This window comes from Malania oleifera, chromosome 1 (assembly GCF_029873635.1).
Source record: "Malania oleifera isolate guangnan ecotype guangnan chromosome 1, ASM2987363v1, whole genome shotgun sequence".
Taxonomy (NCBI): Eukaryota; Viridiplantae; Streptophyta; class Magnoliopsida; order Santalales; family Ximeniaceae; genus Malania; species Malania oleifera.
Window position 1 is genome coordinate 156,376,271 of NC_080417.1, and position 20,447 is coordinate 156,396,717.

At 36.7% G+C, this 20,447-nt stretch overlaps 2 protein-coding genes across 4 annotated transcripts in view; one reads left to right on the forward strand and one right to left on the reverse strand.

Annotated features, from left to right (window-relative positions):
- LOC131168511 (chloride channel protein CLC-f) overlaps positions 1 to 16,189 on the forward strand; it is a 107,172-nt gene extending 90,983 nt beyond the window's left edge. Inside the window, exons 9-10 of one of the 2 annotated variants that reach the window (XR_009140319.1) lie at positions 15,506 to 15,648; positions 15,805 to 16,189. Coding sequence is in view for 1 of the 2 variants with exons in the window: in XM_058128003.1 (XP_057983986.1) it covers positions 15,506 to 15,587 (82 nt within the window). In the remaining variant the exon portion in view is untranslated. Of the gene's footprint in view, positions 1 to 15,505 lie in introns of both variants that reach the window. The other variant, XM_058128003.1, reaches the window with a different exon arrangement.
- A 3,315-nt stretch (positions 16,190 to 19,504) lies between these two features.
- Positions 19,505 to 20,447, reverse strand: part of LOC131168520 (probable WRKY transcription factor 2) — a 33,784-nt gene continuing 32,841 nt past the window's right edge. For both annotated transcript variants that reach the window (XM_058128020.1, XM_058128028.1), the window contains exon 6: positions 19,505 to 20,435. In XM_058128020.1, the coding sequence (XP_057984003.1) occupies positions 19,877 to 20,435 (559 nt within the window). In that variant the 3' untranslated portion in view covers positions 19,505 to 19,876. The remainder of the gene's footprint in view (positions 20,436 to 20,447) is intronic.

Here is a 20,447-nt window from a genome sequence, read left to right on the forward strand (position 1 = left end):
GTTGAAATTCTAAAATCTACTCCCTCCTTGCTCCTCACACTAATTTTATCTTGGGTAATGGCTCTCAAATTTGTTTTTGGGAAGACATAAGGTGAGTAATGTTACTTTTTCGAATTCTTTTCCCTATCTTTATTGCTTGAGTTTGGGACATAATGAGGCTATTCCCTTCTTTTTAATTTTTAAAGGATGTTTATTTTCATGGGACTTCCATTTCCGCAAAACTCTTAATGATAGGGAGATGGAGGAGTTGTCTTCTTTGTTGATCTTATTGGGGAATGACATCCATTCTTTTTAGGGTAATTAGTCATTTTTGGTCTTTTTAGATTCTCCAGGGGTTTATTCTTGCAAATCCTTTTTTGATTACTTGATTAATGCTAATATTTTCTTTCCACTCCATGAAATTATTTGGAATGCCAAAGCTCCCTTGAAGATCAAAGATTTTATTTGGTTGTTCTTAATAGAGTTAACATCAACAATCTATTGCATAGTAGGAGGCCTCCAAAGGCACTTTGTCCTGATATTTTTTCTCTTTGTCTTTATAGTTCTGAAATAGCATCTCATTTGTTCCTACACTGCTTTTCACTTGGAATTCATGGGATCAGCTTTTTGGTCTTTTGGGAGAAAATTGGGCTTGTTCGGAGCTGGTGGAGGAGTTACTAGTTACTTCATTTTTTATGCCTATATTTATAGGATTTATAGGAAAAAAGTCGAACTTATCTTTGTTATGGAAGAATATTCATTCTTTTGCCTTGCTTGCATGTGCTTCTGGTTGTTTATAGGAGTGAGGTTTTGTGATATCCAACAAGATTGGTTGGCTTTGTTAGTCCTATTGTTGCCTTTTGACTTACTTTTTTTGTTTCATTTTACTTTTTCCCTTTTTCTTTATTTTGTTATGGATAATTCCTTGTTCTCCTTGTATATTCTCCCTATTTGAATAAATTCCTCTTTTTCTATTTTTTTAAAAAAAAGAAACATAAAATATATGAGACTACAACGGTTCATATAAATCTGTTGAGAACTGTCAATGCTAGATTCTGTTCGGGTTCATGTGGCTAGGATTGGGATGGAGGAATGAGAATAAGAGGAGTAGGGTCACGGCTTTATCTTTTGGGGAAGGGAGAAACAAAGAAAACCCTTGTAGTCTAAGAATAGAAAAATGGATTTGGGAGTCTGATTATGCATAAGAAGGTGTTAGGCACCTCATGACATTTGTTCTATGAATAGTTTTTCATCGTTGGTAAGATGTTTATATCCTACAAATGAACATTTGAAGTGGAATTTATGGAAAGGAGAGGATCGAATGTCCCCCTTGTATGTCCTAAGCAAACACTAATGATGGTGTTATTTCAAGATTGAAATGATGGCCAAAGATTCATTGTTGTAATGTTTTGGAGCTTTAAAAGGAAAATTTGAAAAAGGAAAGAAAGATGCCTTGGAAAAACCCTAACTTTGAAATTTTAGAAAGATGGAAATTAAAGCAAAATTATTATTTAAATAAAAAAAAGATTCCCCGACACAAGGCTTCCCAATTTTTGAGGGTCGTCACACTTATGTCCATCCACCCTTGTTTGAAGGTGATGCAACCAGCTGTCTTTATTTAATTTTCTGCTTAAATCAAGGGTTGCTGTTTTTGGGTGCTAGGGCTAGTAATTTTCTGAACTTTGGGATTCATTTTGGTCAAATTAGCTTTGGGGGTTATTTTGTAATTTTCATGGGTATTTTTGTGATTGTAGTTATTTTTGGTGTGGCTTTAGAAGATAAGTGGCTTCTAGGGGCGGTTATGTGCAAAATAGGAGTTGGCTTCTCTTGGAAGCTTTAGGCCTAGAATAAATAGGAGTCCTCAGCCACTTTGCTAGAGGTTTTTGGAATTTTATCTTTGAGAAGATTTTTCTCCAGTGCTCAGCTCCAGACCAGTTTGGGTTGTGAAGATTTGGGGACTAGGGTTTTGAGGATTCAACTTTGCTGTGTCTACCAGTCCGTCCATCACACCTGAAGGCACAAGAGGCTAGCATAAATCTGCTGTTACCATTCTGGAACAGCGCCAAAACAGGTATTGATTGGAGGATTGAGTTGCTGTTGTGCCTAGAAATTGTCTTATTGCTTAATTGAGATTCACAGCAGTCATCTCTTTGTTATTTCATGGATTTATTAGTTACTTGAGTCAAAGAAAGTGTGCTAAAAAAACACCATCCTAAAATCTCAGTCTTTATTTCTGAATTTTCTTATATCCTTACACCTATTTGCATCAAATTGGTTTCAAAGCACGTTCAGTCTTGCAGGTTCATGGCTGCAAGGTTGAGGAAGAAATAGGGACCATTGAGGTAGATACATGACCGTCGAGATGTTTGGAGAACTGCAGGGACAAGTTACACAACTTAGCTTGTTGCACAATCTATGGATCATCAAGGTTCTCGAAATGTTGGTGATAATGAACATGATTTTTTTAGAGCAAGAAATGAAATAAGTGAGCAATCTGAGGCTGAAATTGACAGCTCTGGTGATGATAAGAGTTCTGAAAGTGAAAGGCTTGCACGACAAAATGAAAGGCCTTCCAGATGGAAAGATTGCATTGTACATGCTCGACAAAATTCCAAAATTCCAGATGGAAATATTTCAGAATTTGGTGGTGATATGGAGGTTGAAGATTTCTTGGATTGGTTGACATCATTGAGAATTATTTTGAATGGAAGGAAAGAAGTTTGTGGTAGCAAAGCTCAAGGGACCTACTTCTACTTGGTGGAAACGTTATATAAATGATTGTGAGATAGAGGAAAAATTAAAGTCAGAAGATGAGATAAGAAGAAGGAGAAGCTAAAGGCTCAATTCCTACTCCGGGATATGAGCAAACCCTGTACCAAAGGGTTTAAAACTTGAGGCAGCATGAGAAGTCACTCAAAGAAAGTACTCAAGAGTTTCATAGGCTTTCATTGAGGTGCAATTTTTGCTGAAACTAATGGTCAAAGGATTAGTCGCTATGTGAATGATCTAAAAATGACCATACAAGACCAAGTTTACAACATCCTTATAAGGTGAGTGATGCCTATCAGCTTGCATTAAAAGTTGAGTCACAAGTTACCCACAACACGCCCAAGAAACTTGGGACAGAATGCAGCACTGGTGCATCAACTAGTAAGGTTGATGGCAGCACTAGAAGTGGTCGGACAGCTGTCTCTATGCGTGCTAATCAACCAATCAGCAATAGTAGCGATAAAGCAGCCCAAGTAAACCATGAGAAAGCATCGATTAAATGCTTCAAATGCTTAAAACTTGGCCACATGTCCACCAAGTGTAAAAGGTCTGAGGCCAAGGATCTAGAGGCTGATGGTGAAGAGAATTTTGCAATTCTTGAAGACCTAGAGCAACAAATGGAACCTGAAAAGGATATGGTGAAAGAAGGGATTGAGGCTGATGTCCTTGGTCAGCCTTTAGTCATTCAAAAGTTGTTACTTTCCCCTCCATCCAGCATCATTTGGCTATGTAAGAATATTTCCGAAAACTAAATACACAGATGTTGGAAAGCTTTGCAACTTGGTAATTGATAGTGGGAGCAGTGAGAATCTGGTTTCTCAAGAGATGGTAGACAAGCTGGGATTTAAAACTGAAAGACATTTACAGCCATCCTGGATTCTATGGTTCAACAATAGAAATGAGGTAATCGTCTCTTCAAGTTGCCTTTTTTGAATTCTTAATTGATTTCTTTAAAGAATACATTTATTGTGATGTGCCTCCATGATGCATGTCACATTCTCCTTGGGTGGCCTTGCCAAAACCACAGGGGCACAATCCATTGTGGTATCAAGGATAGTATTCATTTTTTGTGAATGATGGTTAGAGAAAGAAGAAGCTTGTGCTTCAACCAATGAAGGATGATGATGTTAAGAGGCAAGAAATGGTTGTTCCCTTGCTGTTTTATATAAAATGGATTTTGCTTATGAAAGTAAGGAATATGGACTGACTTATATCCTCTTTCAAAAGAAAGGGAAACTGCAGTTGGAGTTTCCAAATGATGTCAAGGAGATTCTTAATGCGTTCAAAATGTGATGCCAGATGAGTTACTTGTTGAACTCCCTACTATGAGGGGATATACAGCATCAAATTGATCTTTTACCAGATGCTACATTACCTAATTTGCCCCACTATTGAATAAGCCAAAGGAGCATGAAGAGCCTCAAAAGCAAGTTAGGGAACTTCCTAGAAACATATTTTTTCAAGAAAGCCTAAGGCCTTGTGTCATACTAGCTTTATTCACTCCTAAGAAGGATGAAACTTGGAGAATGTGTGTGGACAGCAAGGCTATGAACTGCAGTCATAAAGATGAATTTCAAACTAGGAAAATTTCAGACACAGTTACTGGCAAAGGAGAAGATGTTGTAAAAAGGGAAATCGAGGTGCAGGAAATTAAAAGAGAAAGGAGAAAATGATAATCACTTCATATTTTTAGTCAACATAGGTGGTTCAGGGAGTATCAAGTTGGTGGCTCGGTGATGCTTTCCTTCAAAAAGATAGATTTATGTGCTTACCACAAGTTGAAAGGTTGAAAGATTGGTGTTCAAATTTGGTGAAAATTCCTATTAAGTTGAGCTCCTTTTTGGCTTGGATATATCTCCAATTTTAATGTGGTTGATTTGTACCCATTCCATGGTGATATACAAAGTGTTGAGTGCAAGAACTAGGCAAAGTCACTTCTAGTAAGACAAAAAAAATTGTGGCTGTCATGCATGTGCGAGAGGTGAAGACTAGGGCTTGAATTTTTATTTTAGATTCTTGGTAAAATGGGCTGGCTAACTTGATTATAAGAATTTATGGATTAGCGAGGAGGAATCCATGAAGATTGAAGCTGACATGTGTTGGGCAACCAAGAAGGAGGGATGATGTAACTAGCAGTCTTTATTTAATTTTTTTCTCATTAAATCAAGTATTGTTGTTTTTGGGTGCTAGGCTATTTTTGTAGTTTTTGTACTGTTGGGTTTGTTTTGGTTAAATTAGCTTTGGGGGTTCATTTTGTAATATTCAGGGGTATTTTTGTGACTATTAGTTATTTTTGGTGTGGCTTTAGAAGATAAGTGGCTTTTAGAGGGGGTTATGTGCAAAATAGGAGTTGTATTTTCTTGGAAGCGTTATGCCTAGTATAAATAGGAGCTTCGGCCACTTTGCTGGAGGTTTTTGGCATTTTATCTTTGAGAAGATTTTTCTCCAGCTCTCAGCTCCATACCAGCTGGAGTTGTGAAAATTTTGAGGCTAGGGTTTTGAGGATTCGACCTTGTGGTACCTACCAGTCCCTCCATCGCAGCTAAAACTGTAAGAGGCTAGCAGAAATCTGCTGTTACCATTCTGAAATAGTGCGAAAGCAGTTGCTGATTTAAGGATTGAGTTGCTGTTGTGCCTAGAAATTGTCTTATTGCTAAATTGAGATTATTTTCAGCAATCATCTCTTTATTATTTCATGGATTTATTTGTTACTTTGAGTCAAAGAATATGGGCTAAAACAACACTATCCTGAAATCTCAGTCTTCATTTCTGAATTTTCTTATATCCCTACACTTATTTGTAGGCCTTGAGGGAGTTTATATTTTTTGATAACGACGATCTTATTAGCAATTTACATTCAAGCGATGGAATTTTTCCTACACCTATGGAGGAGGTTCCTAAGGAGGATTTAGAAGCTCAGTAACTTTCGGCTATAATGGGCTTCAAATTGACGGATTTCGGGGGAAATTAAGTGTGCATGGATGGTGGCAAAATTCAAAGGTTGAAGGGACAGAGGGAATTAGCAAATTTGAAGAGCTTAGTAAATTGTGATGGGAAGGGGTTGAAAAGGGGTTTCCTTGGTTAACATCATGGTCTTAAAAATCAAAATGGCAGTCAATTTTTGTTTTGCAAAATTTCCATGAATCATTCGAAATTCATTGAATTCTCGAAATTTCGATGAAAATATTTTCCAAAATTAAAATAAAATTTCGTTGAAATTAAAATGTGATATTTTAAACCTAGATATAAATTTCTCACTTAATTATTTTTTTTATGACACTAATGATTCTTGCAAGAAGGATGTGAATGATAGCTTCCATACTCTCGAAATTATATGGAAAATCAAAGTTATATATTAGCTGCAACATTTTGCTTGGTCAATTGTATTAAAATTATTGGTATTTGTATAATAAATAATATTTAACTAAGTTTTTTATTTCTTTTACTTTTATTGTATATGTTTAATATTATCGCTGAGAAAATTTGTCTAGGAGAATTTGGATCAATGACGACTTCAATCACCTTCCAAGAATGAAAGAAAAACAGCTTGGAGGATCCAGGGCGTACTTTGGTGTACCACTCTAATGCCTAAGTCAGGGAATTTGGAAGGATAATGTGATTGCAATAGCAAAGGAGTGAGAATGAGATGAGATGCCTTTCTTTCCTTAGGGGTCCTCTTTATGGGCATTCGAGATACCTTCTTGTTGATTTCCCTACTGATAGATATTTTTTTAGATCACAGGGGTTATGTTTTGGCTATGGATATGTTACTAGGGATTAAAGATTGGTGTGCCAACACCTTGCTTTAATTAATGGACGTTACTTCCTTTCTATTGATCCCTTGACATCTTTTCATTTTTTGGTTCCCACTCTCGAGTCTTGGAGCCACCTTTTTGGCTTGACAGTATATTACATTTGCTATAAGTCCTTTTATTATCATACAATTCAGATTAAGTCATCAGATAAGCATCTTTGGGCCTAATGAGTGGTGCTCATCAGACGGGCCAATACTCTAACGAGCAGTGTCCATTTCTTATTGCCTCATGAGCAGTGCTCATTTTACGTGCCAATTTTTTGTCAAGTAGTGTTTGTCTCTTGTCACCTCATGGACGGTGCTCATCAAATGGGCATTTTTGGGCCTCATGAGCAATGCTCATCAGATGAGCCAATTTTTTTATCGAGCAGTGCCCGTCTCTTGTTGCCTCATAAGCAGTGCTCATCAAATGGGCATTTTTGGGCCTCATGAGCGGTGCTCATCAGATGGGCCATATTGCTCGCTTCTGGATGCCTCATGAGTAGTGTTCATTGAATGGCCATTTTAGGTCCTCATGAGTAGTGCTTATTAGATGGGCCATGTCTTAGTGAGCAAAGCCCACTTTCTAGGTAGATTTCCTTGGCATGATTTGCATCTCACAAAGTTTCGTGGTCCCTACCACCTCTTTTTCTCCTATAAATTGCGTCTCTCCCCTTCTATTATTCTCCACGCTTGGAAGAGAAGTCTTTACCAGGGATATGTTTCCTTACTCCTCCCTTAGCAATTTCATTAGCGCCTCTAGTATGCTTTCTCTTCAATTTTGATCTGCTTCTTTTTGTGGTGATAACCTCCTCCAAGTTGATATATTTTTGGGCTCACGCCATTAGTTCTCCTATGTCGGCTGAGGTTTCTTCCCTATGGAATTCAAGAAGTCACAAGGTTGCAAATATATTGCCAAGGGGAGCACTGTTACTCCGTGGTCCAAGTTTTTGACCTCCAGAGTTGCATTGATAAAATGGCGCATGAACTCTTTCAACGTCTTTTCCTTTCCTTGAACAAGGATCATCAGGCGGGTAAAGACTTCGCCATCTTTTGGCTACTGACAAAATTCCCCAGAAACTGCTACTCCATCTAAACGAAAGACCCAACCAAGATAGACTTAAATGTCTGGTACCAAGCCCTAGTATTCCCCTTTAAAATTGTTGCAAATACCTGACTCATAATGACATCAAGTGCACCTTGCAATAACATCAACATTTTGAAGGCGTTGAGGTGGTCTAGGGGATTTGACGACCCGTCATATTCTTTTATGTTGGACATCTTGAATTTACTGGGCAGAGGTATCTCCATTATTTCCTTGGTAAAGGGGGATCAGAAGATCTAGCTGAAGTTTAACCCATTAAGGGTTGGTTGCGAACTTCTTTTAGCATCTTTTCCAATTAATCAACTTTCTTGAGTTTTTCTTTAAGTTTTTGGGACCATTGCTCGTTAATGCCCACACTGTTGGCTCCTTCTACTTTATTTGTCAGATTTGAAATTTTCAAGGCTACTTCATGTAGTACCACCACCTTACCCTTAGGTTTCATTTCTGCTTTAAAAGCCCCTAGGCCATATTCTACAAGTTGTTTTTTTTTTGTTAAGATCATGCTAAACATGTTTTCCACCTTCCTTTGGAAGGCTAGAAATTGCTTTAAAGGTACAATTTGCGGAATTGTGTAGTGGTGGGGAGTGAACCGACTCAGGCAATTGATCCCTAACAATGGGCTCGGTTTCGAAATTGCGTGATGCATCCATGATTGAGTTTTACAAAAAGAAAACCTTTCGAGTTTCATATAGATGGCACCAATTGTTGCTGCCAAAATTTGTTCGGGAGAATTTGGATCAATCACAACTTCGCTCACTTGCCAAGAATGAAAGAAAAACGGCTTAGAGGACTTGGGGTGTACTTTGGAGAACCGCTCTAATGCCTAAGTTAGGGAATTTAGAAGGATTATGTGATTGCAATAGTAAAGGAGTCAGTGAGAAAGAGATGAAATGTCTTGCCTTCCTTTGGGGTCCTTTTTCTAGGCATTTGGGATACCTTCTCATTGATTTCCCTATTGATGAATATTTATTTAGATCTCAAGGGCTATGTTTTGACTATGGATATGTTACTAGGGAGTAAAGATTGGTGTGCTAATCTCTTGCTTTTATTAATGGATGTTACCTCCTTTCTATTGATCCCTTGATGTCTTTTCATTTTTTGATCCTACATAGGTTAATGTCGGATTTAAAGTGGGTCTCTTTTAGGTTATATCAAATATGATTGCTATATTGCAATTATTGCACCTTATAACCCCCCCCCCCCCACACACACACACACACACATGCCATTGATATATTTTATTTATATTATTTTAGTTCTAAATCTTCCATTATTACGTTTATTGACAATTTCATGAGTTTGATAAAAAAATTCCATGCTTTACTAGTAATTCCCATCATTTTTTAAAAATCAAAATCAAAATTGACATCTATATCGAAATTTCTATATTTTGTAGGCTTGAAATTTCAATCTAAATTGAGATTTCAGACCTTGGTTAACATTGTCTAGTGTTACGTGAAAACGGGTTGCTTAGTGTTTTTTGTTTGTTTTTTCTGGCCTGTGTGGCAACATGGGTCCTGCCCAACACACGTCCCCCTCCCAAAAAAAAAAAAAAAAAACTTCACTTTCCTTATTGGATCATCTTCCACCCTCTATATTAAAACTTTAGCTTCTAAAGCATCAACAAAAATTTTGTCATTGTAAAGCAAATTAATAATCGTGAGGCCGAATGATTAAAATAAGCATCATTATTTCCGGAAAATCTTGGTATTTAAGCATAATAATATAGATTTGCAGTTGCAGATCATTTCAAAAATAAAATGTTCAAGCAAGTCAAATGGTCAAATATCATTAAAATATCTAATTTCAAATTTTGTATAGAACAAATAACATATGGAGCAGAGAGAGGGATTTGACGAAGGAAGAACCAAGCCTCAAACGGTGGGAACCAAAGAGGAATAACGTGAATTCAGGCTTGTCTTTCTAGTATTCTGTTGCATTTTCTTTCTATTTTTAAAATTCCAATGGGAGTTACTAGTAGGATTGAGAGAATTATGAGAGATTTTCTTTGGTCAGGGGTAGCAGGTTCTAGGGATCATTTGGTGAGTTGGGAGGTGGTTTGTAGGACTAAGAGGGAGGGTGGTTTGGGTTTTGGAAATTCAGTGTGTAGAAACACAACTCTTCTAGCTAAGCAACTCTAGCGATTCCCATTAGAGGTTTCTTCGTTGTGGCATAATCAAAAGTAAATTTGGACTTGATGGGAATGGATGGGTTATACTAATTTGGGTTTTAAATGCTCTTCGAAAAGTCCATGGAAAGTTATATCTTAGATTTACCCTCTCTTTATTCCCCATACTAATTTTTTTTTTGGGTAAGGCTCGTAATATCGGTTTTTGGAAAGAGCTATGGATTGGGAATTTTGTTTTGTCCACCTCCTTTCCTCGTTTTTTTGATTGAGCCTAGGGCAAAATTATCCCATTTCTTCATTTAGAGTAGACTTGGGCGGTCCTTTACCCTTTTGGGATTTCTATTTCAAGAGAGCCTTGAATGATAGGGAAACTATTGAGTTATCTTCTTTATTGATATTTGTATGCTTTGGTTTAATTGTTCAAAGTCTGTTTCACACCTTTTTCCTGCACTGCAATTATGCATGGGAGGTTTGGAGCAAGTTATTCAATTACTTTGAAGAACATTATGGAATTGTGCTATATATGCAGTGTTTTGGGGCTTGTGGAAGGAATGTAATGCGTGCGTATTTGCCGAGAAGAGGCTAACATATTGGTTGGTGTGGGAAAAGATTCTTTTTATGGCTTCTTTATGGTGTATGGGCTATGAAAATTTCAAGGGAATGTGTGTTTCAGCAGTTTAGTGCGATTGGAAGTCTCTTCTTAGGGCGTCTGGAGTTTTTTGTCATTGTTTATTTTTGCAATTTTCTTTTTGATTTTCTTGAGGATTATTAGACTTTGTTAAGGAGATGTCCTCTCTTTTGCTTGTAAATTCTATCTTTATCTAATGATTTCTTTTTCTATCAATAAATAAATTATGTGACGCTTTTATCTAACATGATTTTCTAAGATAATGGGAAATCTCTAGAATGCCAATAGTCATGCTAGAAGAAGAATTCATGAAACACCTAAATCTCATAGCTAAAAAGATGATCTGATAGACACCAATTCACAAACGCTATAGCTTTCAAACCTCGTAGCACTCTCACTAACACTTCAAAATATGTTAAAGCTAAAAACGTAGACTCCAACTTGAACTTTAACACCGATGATCCAATCAACACCATCGAGAAATCAAAGTTTTAGAAGCTTACCAATCGTTTTCTCATAAAATTCAAATTCCCAGGATGAACGGTGAGGAACAACGGCATGACGTTGGTCTTAAACTCCTCATACTCCACCCGAACCTTGCTTGTAGACTCATTGTGCAACAAGACGTCGGTCTTCTTGACCTTCAAGCATGCGGTTCCGATAAAGTTCACGTTGATGAACGAGTCAATAGTGCACTTAGTGGTCGATTTAAGATTGCTGAAGAGGCAGGCTTAGAGGAGGTGTTGCGAGACCTCTGCTTTGTGGTTGACTGGGAAGACTTGTTTACTAGTGAGGAAACTATCGCTCGAGTGGCGGAACATCGTCATTTTCAACAAAGAAGGCATGTCGGTCGGGCCTCAGGAGTATCACCATGTTCAGTTCAACTACGAAGTCACACAGCATGCTCTCTCTCTCTCTCTCTCTCTCTCTAGAGTTTCTCATTTTCTCTCTCTGGAGAAAGTGAACTTGGGGTTCCAACAGTTGTTCAGGTTATAAAAAATTCCCCAGTGAAGGTTCCAGTTTTGGTTGTGAATTTGGTTAAATAATCAGTATATTATTTACATTTATTTAAACCAAATTTACTTGATTGTTGTAAATTTGACGAGTTTGATTCAAATGAAGTTGGAAGGTGGGGAGGAGTCTATCGGAGATGGGATTGAGATTAAGATTGATGGGAGATGATGGGGTTATAAAATAATGGGTGGAAGATGGTCTAATAAGGAAAGTGGAGGTTTTTTATTTTTGGAGGGAAGTGAAATGACGTGTGTTGGGCAGGACCCATGCTGCCATGCAAGTTAGAAACGACCTCCAGCTCAATATACGTGATAGTGAATAATATAAATTGGACAACAGAAAGAAGGATTCTGCGACAAATTGTAGTTGAGTGACCTTAGCACACAAAATTAAAGTTTAAACTGTTTAATATATAGAATGTTTAGTAAAAAGTTCAATGACCCAGGTGTATTTTATCCACACCTGCTAATATCATTGCCTAGGTGTATTTTATCCATGCCTGCTGATATCATTGCATAACGGACTGCAGTTACACACCAATTTGGAGCACTGACCTTGAGAGCAATGTGCAACTCTAGGAAAAAATTAGTCCCTCCAAGAGGACCACGCTGGTCGTTTAGTCAGGCCCTCCCATCTAATAAAATCACTCCAACAGTGAGTCCAACTTACCTATATGGGGGCCCTTAGAAAGGACCTACATGGGACCTACTATTTGGAGTGATTTCATTAGAGGGGAGGGCCTAGCTGGAGGACCACGCTGGTCCTCCAGTAGGACCTATCTTTTTTCTATAACTTCTGAGTCTAGTCAATTGCTATTTCTCTTTGTCATTCTTCTTCTCTAACCCTAATTGTTTTATTTGCTTCATTTAAATATTTAGTTTATTTCAGATTTATATCAATAATAAAGCCTGGCAATCCCACTAGAATTCTAGAAAACATATTCCTTAAAAACCAACTACAAATGGCCAAACGCCCAAATAGGACCCAAAGCAAAGATAAACTCAACCTCTTTCTAGTGAAAATGCTTGCATTATTCCAACCAAATCTCCAACAAAAAAACACTAATACCACACATCTCCGCTGTGTACTAGCATCCGTAAACAACAAAACAACAACAAGAAGCCTTAAGTCTCACTAGGTGGGGTCTGCTACATGAATCCTTTTCCGCCAATTCACCCAATCAATAGTGTTTTCCTTTATTAAACTAAGGGCTATTAAACCCTTCCTCACTACCTCATTCTAAGTTATTTTAGGCCTACTCCTACCCCCTTTTCATGCCAAATACAATAACTAACTCACTTCTCCTTATAGGTGCCCTACTAGGCCTACATTTCAAATGCCTAAACCATTTAAGTCGTCCCTCCCTTATCTTATTTTCAACCAGTGCTATGACTAAATTATTACGTATATGTTCATTTCTTACTTTATCTTTTAATGTTAAAACCACTCATCCACTTTAACATTCACATCTCAACAACTTTTATTTTTTGTACATGTTGGTTCTTAGTTGCCCAACATTTTGAACCATAAAGCATAGCTAGCTTTATAGCCGTCTTATAAAACTTTTCTTTTAATTTTAAGGGTATTCTATGATCACACAACACACCTTACACATTCCTCCATTTTACCAAGCCTACTTTAATCCTATGTACTACATCTTCTTCAATTTCCCTTTCATCTTGCATAATATATCCAAGATATCTATATCTATTAGTGCTATTAATCTCTTGATTATCATGTTTAATCTTCTCTCTATTGCTACTCCTTAGATTACTGAAATTACATTTCATATATTATGTCTTGTTCCTACTCATCTTGAATCCTTTAGACTCTAATGAGGCTTTCCAAAGTTCTAGCTTAGATTCCACTTCACTCCTACTATCATCAATCAACACGATATCATTTGCAAATAACATACACCAAGGGATCTCATATTGTATATTCTTATTTAGTTCATCAATTACTAAAGTAAAAAGATAAAAACTCAAAGTAGAACCTTAATGTACACCTACTGTGATTGGAAAATCTCTAGATTCACCTCCTACAATCCTAATGCTCGTCATTACTTTATCATACATATCCTTAATGATTTCCATATATCTGCCACAAACTCCCTTCTTTTCTAAGACCCACCAAAAACTTCCCTAGATACTCTATCATAAGCTTTCTCCAAGTCAGTTAAAAACCATATGCAAGTCCCTATTCTTTTTCCTAAACTTTTCCATTGAATTTCTTAAAAGCTAAATAGCTTCTGTTTTTGATTCCCAAACATAAAACCAAATTGATTTTCTGAAATCTTCATTTCTAATCTTATTCTATATTCAATTACCCTTTCCCATAATTTCATTGTTTGACTCATAGTTTTGAATATTGCCTTTGTTTTTGTACAAAGGTATTAATGTACTTTTCCTCCATTCTTCTGGCATTTTCTTGGTTTTTATAATGGTATTGAATAGATTAGTTAACCAATTAATTTATTTATCTCCAAAACATTTCCAAACTTCAATTGGTATTTAATCTGGTCCTATAGATTTCCCACTATTCATCTTTTTAAATGTCATCTTAATAAGGGCTCTAACTTTGCAAATAAATCTTCTATTTTTAGTCTTCTCCTCATTTGTGTACTAGCATCCTTACTCCTGCCAAAACCTGTGAAGGGGATGACCAAATAATCTTCCATGGACTCCATACAAACGCAAATTTCTGCAAGTATCCCAAACAATCTATTCCACATACACCTCAATTGACATAGCAGTGTAAGAAAAGATGTAAACCTGTCTCTGAACTGTCAAAGCATTAAGTACAAACATTTGGGGATAATGCTTTAGAAAGCCTCCTACTCTGCAGCAGATTGTTGCCCTTAACTCTGTTAAGAGCAACCAACTAAATAAATGCCTTACTCATAGAGGAACTTTGGCCTACCAAACACACCGTTGGAGCAGAAAAGAGAAATTGGAAGGCCAAAAATGGATAAGATATCATGATGTAATTGGGTACCGCAACTAAAGATTATGAATGAGTCAGATCGTTTTTAACGATATTGCCTATATCCAAATTGTTAAAATTCTGCAAAAATTTTACCCTTCCATTGTTTCTGGTGCGAGAAAATTATAATTTTGACAGTTACGAAAGTGTGACTTCTAATGGTACCTTCCCCAGAAGATTGGAAGGCCTTTCTTCAATTTTTTTCTATAGTGCCTCAATCTTTTGTTGGAGGCTTGGCTTTCCCAACTTCACCTTTATACATCATCTGGATATCTCATCTTGAAGTTCTTCAACTACCTTTCCAATTATTTGACAGTCCCCGACAATAAACTTATATTCTGACCGCATTTCTTCTGGAGGGGCTCTGTTATGAATGACTACTCTCCAACAGTGATAATAATTGCCTCAAGCTCGAATCATTGGGTCCAGGCTGTGCCACTTTGTTCTGTGCTGAATGACTATACTTTCCTGAATACCCTTTCCAATTGGTTGCTTGACTTGTCATGCATCGACAGGCTATTTTACACCATAACACCAAAGCTGTTATACCACATGGTGCCTTATTGCATCTATGGGTAATAAGAGAATGGGGTTTCAGGATATTTTAGAATAAATTATGTCCCTTGATTCTTGCCCTTTAGGCATCCTATTTGATGGATGAGGCTGTGTCATTATGTTTTATTTTTGGGAGTCAGCGAAATAGTTCAAAGATTAATGCATTTTGGTGCATATATCCACAAACATTGATGCTAATTGTCATATTCTTAGATGTCTTTGTGAAAAACATGTTGGCATATAAAGAATTCATATTATTTTTGAAACAGAACTACATATTATGATTCTTTTTGCAATTACCACACACTTTATGATGATTTTTGTTGGCATTAGGGCTGGGCCAGATCTAGCCTTGGCCACTGAACCTGCCCTAATAAATTGTTCTGGGCTGACCTATCTACTAATACTCGGCTGATTATTAGACCCAGCCACCCAAAATGAAAGAATGAAATATTGTTGGAGTGGGATAGACATATATATGCCTTCATATATTTAACTGCCTTATTTGTGTAAGCTAAATGCCTTGAGTGTTGTCTTGTGTCTATGTAGAGATGAAATTAATCGCCAGAAGTTAGTCCTGCAGCAGAGAAAAGGAGACAATCTTGAGGAGATCATTGCAAATGGTCATTAATGATGAAACTTGGAAGTTTCAGCCGGTAGCAGAGTCGTGAATGTTAAAGCCATACGGTTGCGTATGTATGCTCTATTTTGGGAGTTCAGTCTCCATTAGCTGCTGGTAGCAAGCATATATTTTCCTGGACACCCTAGCCTGGCGGTTGAGAACTTACAAGAGCGTTATGTTGTACCTTTACCAATGCTTTTTTGCAAATTTCTTTCTGTATATGCAGTTTTCTATCCGATCGAACACTCGAATATCTTGATCAGTAGCAGTATTTGCAGTAGGAAGGAAATACAAATTATGCGTCAAATCTGATAAGCGTCGGCCTATGAAGTTTACAGACTTACAGTTTCCTTTACGCACTGTCCAGAACACTTTTTTATCCACTGAAATTTTGGCCATATACAGGAAGGCAGATTGCAGACATCCGTAGCAGTTTTTCAATGTAGTTTTTCAATCTGATTAGCACATGGAAATGGAAGATCTGTTGGTCTATGCCCCCCGGGGTCAACCTTTTTTTTTTCTTTTTTCTTGTTGATAACATTAAGTGCCCCTTATTTTTTTAGCTGGAAAAAAAAAAAAAGAAGGTAAGGAATGAATTAGATTTTAACTTTGTCAGAGGTTTTTAAAGGCCAAAATTGTGGGGCCTCAAGGGCAAGGCCATGACATTAGTTGAGACCATTATACATGATTCGAAGCAAATTAATCTAGTTAAATACTTCAGGTTTGTAAGTGAAGGATTGTTAGATATTTACAAGTTATGTGTGGTTTTAGGAATGCTTATTCTGAAAGAGGATGATTTTTATAGAAAATTTTGATAGTTTGTAGCAAAAAATTATGTTATTATCATGAAGCAAGTAATTTACTAGATATTCTCACATTATGTGTGGTTTTAGGAATGCTTATTCTATAATAGAGTAGTTATAGTGAAAAATTTTGATATTTTATATTAAAAAATTTAGTCATAAAGCAAATGATAATTTAAAATATTTTTTACAAAGAATAGACCAAGAATAACTATTACCAAATTTCAATATAAAAATGCATATTCGTTTCATATTTTATGTTTGATGAAATAATAAGGAATAGAAAAATAATTATTACTTATATTCTCAATTTTTTCATTATATTTTATCGTATTTATAGGATTATCACTTATTAGTGATGTTTGCCCCCAGGAGGGGGGGTTCTAAGCAATTTTTAATTAGTTTAAGACAACTTCTGAATTTTTATATTTGCTTAAAGGATACTAATGATAGCTAATTGCATGAATAATTAATTTAACATACAATGTGGATGAAACAAGAGTATGTTAATCGAGTTACTCCAAAGCCAAATAATAAAATTACAAGAAAAAAAAAATACCCAATATGATTACAAGACTTAAACACTCGAACAAACTTAAAAAGACTTTTGGATGTGCAGGCTTGAAACCATTTCAATTAAAGATAATATTGACATAAGAAATAGATAAGATGGTACAACGATAGGGATTGCCTTGAATTTTTTCATTTAGTCCACTGAACATGTGTACTATTAAATCTACTGTGCTTCTTATGCCAATTGTCCTCCTTTTATAATGTTTTCAATATTGTGCTTGAAAGGGAATTTGATAATAGCTAGAATCAAGATTCGCACCCCACACTGATTCTTTATTATATCTTTCCGAGTAATCATAAATCAAGTGATGGACTTCAATTGGTACATCAAATTCAGTCACTCAAGTTGCTTTCTTTAAGCACTCCATACTTGTTGTTTTCATTAAATTCATAGATTTGATGACATGTTTGTAACTAATCTTCTTCCATTTGTGATTATTCCTTTTTGAAGTCGTGGGTTTTTCTTATAGTCAGGTCTCTTTTAGCCCAATTAATAAATTTCACTAATGATCATGGTAGCATTTCTTCTCCTGTCTTAACACCACGAAGAAGATTACCTTGGGATAAATGGGCTCCCACTATGATCGAAGATGTCTAATCAGGGGATGGTGGAGAAAGTCTCTCCTTTGATCTTTAATACTAAGTTTAGGAACTAGTACACGCTCAGCCAAAATAGGTAGCTTTATTCACCTCTTAACGAAATCCATTGAAGAGATACAGACGGAAGGAAACTCAACACTAAAGATACAAATAGTTCACCCACTTTATCGATACATAGTCTGAAGATAAAATTCATCGTTCACAAAGGAGATACAAAACTGAAAAGAAATAAGACAAATGTTCCAAGTCTTAAATTTTTATTCTAAAACACATATTCTCTCACTCTCATACATGGCCAAAAAAACTATTAGACTTGAAGCAACCCTCCAATAATAGAAAAATGCTACCTCATGTTTTTCAAGTAGAAATAATTGATTTTATCCGAAAAGGACTCCAAATACTCTTTTTTACCATGTTTTCTTACGCAGGGAGTACTAACAAACTCATAGAAATCTTAACTAATAGACTGCATGCTTAAATTCAAATGATCAGAACTTATAGAAAACTCCAATTAATTGCATAATTTAGTCCATTGAAAATGTCAGTTTTCAACTTGACATCCTTAGACGACAAGCATAGTTTTCAGCTCTAGAATGTTCATAAAATCAGGGTAAAAATTTGGGTCACAAATCTAGTTGTCCACTAACTTCAAGAACTGAATTTGTGGTCATCTTCAAATCATATTCCAGCAGGCTATATATCACCAGAACACTTCAAAAATAATCGTGTGATATGCTTCTTGGTTGAAGAAGACTTGCTCTCAAGTCATTTGTGTAGTCATAACCATAATAAGCAAATAAATCAAAGACATTGAAAGTGTTTGAAACATTATAATTAGTTCAATATTTTATGAATTTTTTCCAATCTACTTGAGAACCTTGAATGCCAGATTGGTTTTGAGGAATCTTCCTTTTCCAAGATAAATCTGAAAAAAATAAAAATAAATAAATAAATAAACAGCCTTCTTTGAATTCAGCAAACTTGTCATGGTTGTTAAGTTGAGCATAATAGTTCTCATCTGGCATTGCAATCTTCTCAGGAAGCTGCTCATGCAACTTGCTAATTTGTTTAGTTTTTTCTTCAACTTCTATACTAATGTTGTAAGTTGTTGAAAGAGGCACCAAATCCAATGGACAAAAGATTCTGCCCTAACAAATTGGGAAGGACTACAATCAATACTATGACAAGTATTATGATTGTAAGCAAATTCATCTTGCAGCAAAACAAGATCCCAACCCCTAATATTCTTAACAAAACTCCTGGAAAGGCTTCCCCAAATTGTGTTTACAGCTCGATGGCTTGATTTGATATCCCACAACTTCTGCAGGCTTTGTTATTCTTGATAATCATAGGAGGCCAATTTGTGCAAGAGAGAAGGGACTTCCTGAACTTCATATGTTAGGCAACTTGATCTAGGCTTGTGATTTGATTGTCTGCTTAAGTTTAAGACTATTAAGACATTAAGGTCTCCCATAAAATGTTTCATTATTGATTATACCCAACAAAAAATGATGCAAGACCCGCATGAATTATCTTTCTCCAGCAAGAAATATTAGGAGTCTCAATTTAAGTGTTTTCCTAAAATCATGTTCATAGGAAACCAATATAGCTGACAATGTTAGCAAGGAGACCATATTACTTATATACAACAACAACCACCCTTAGTCCCACTAAGTGGGTCGGCTATATGAATCCTTTTCCGCCATATTACTTATATGTATTCTTTTTTTTCTTTCTTTTTTTGGAATCAAGTTATTCTGTATAATATCTCACTGAAGCAACCAAACAACAATCATACAACCCTAAATATCCCAGGAAGCCAGGTGATAAACCAAAGTGCCTGACCTAGGCCACAGTTCAATGATGCTAGAATGGAGATTATATTATATTTCAAATAATGAGTCCACGGAGTGTCAGATTAGAAGTTTTGCGCATAGTCTGGAATTGTTGCCATCAACATTGGAATCAAAGCCTTTATTAATTGTCAGCTTATTAATACTGGTCTAATTTACATGAAAATTTTAACTTATACTTCCTGTTTCATGTCGGAAGAGAACATTTTTTTTTCCCTAAAATAAATACTAACAGCATTTTGGTGAAGGTGTGGAAGTTAAGATCACTTTCATTAAGGAAAGAAAAAGACGCAGAAGCATCCTAGCGAAATGGCCATTTAGCTGTAAAAAGGTAAATATTTCTACTTTCTTTTCTGGAAGAAAAATAACCAACCTCAGCCCCCAATCCCCACACCACGCCCCGCCCCCCCCCCCCCCCCCCCCCCCCCCCCCCCCCCCCAACCAAAAAAAAAAAGGGTGGGTAAGAGAATTACATTTGAGGTTCGATTTGAAGGCCACCCATGATCTGATGATAAACTGTGGCCCCATTTGGGAGGTTCAAACCAGGATCAGATGTAGGCTCCACCTTTGGTTCTCCTTTTGGTAGCATGAAACCCAATTCATTCACCTGGCGTTGCTGTGCCAAATATGGATGAACAGGCAGAACTGGTAACTTGCCATGGCTGGAGCTCAACCCAGCCATTGCAAGATTGACCAGGCCTGGCTGACTCATCCCAAAGGAGAAGGCAGGCGAAGGACCCAGCGGTTGCCTTCCAGGTAAGCTGAAGGAACCTAGGGAAGGAGGCCTTTCGAACCTTGTCATACCGCTGTGGACTTGAGAAGGCTCAGGCCTGTGAACTGCAGCAGTCACTGCTTGGGCGGGTGCAACGCCAGAGGCACCAGGATTGACATGACTGCTATTACGAGCAGCTGGAACATCATGATTGTGCTTCCCCTCATATGTGGTGATCACTGACTTGAGGTCATGTGACGCTCTCTCCACATGCTTTCTGACGGTGCAGCCTGCACTGGTGCACTTGTAGTAACTCCTGATTTAAACA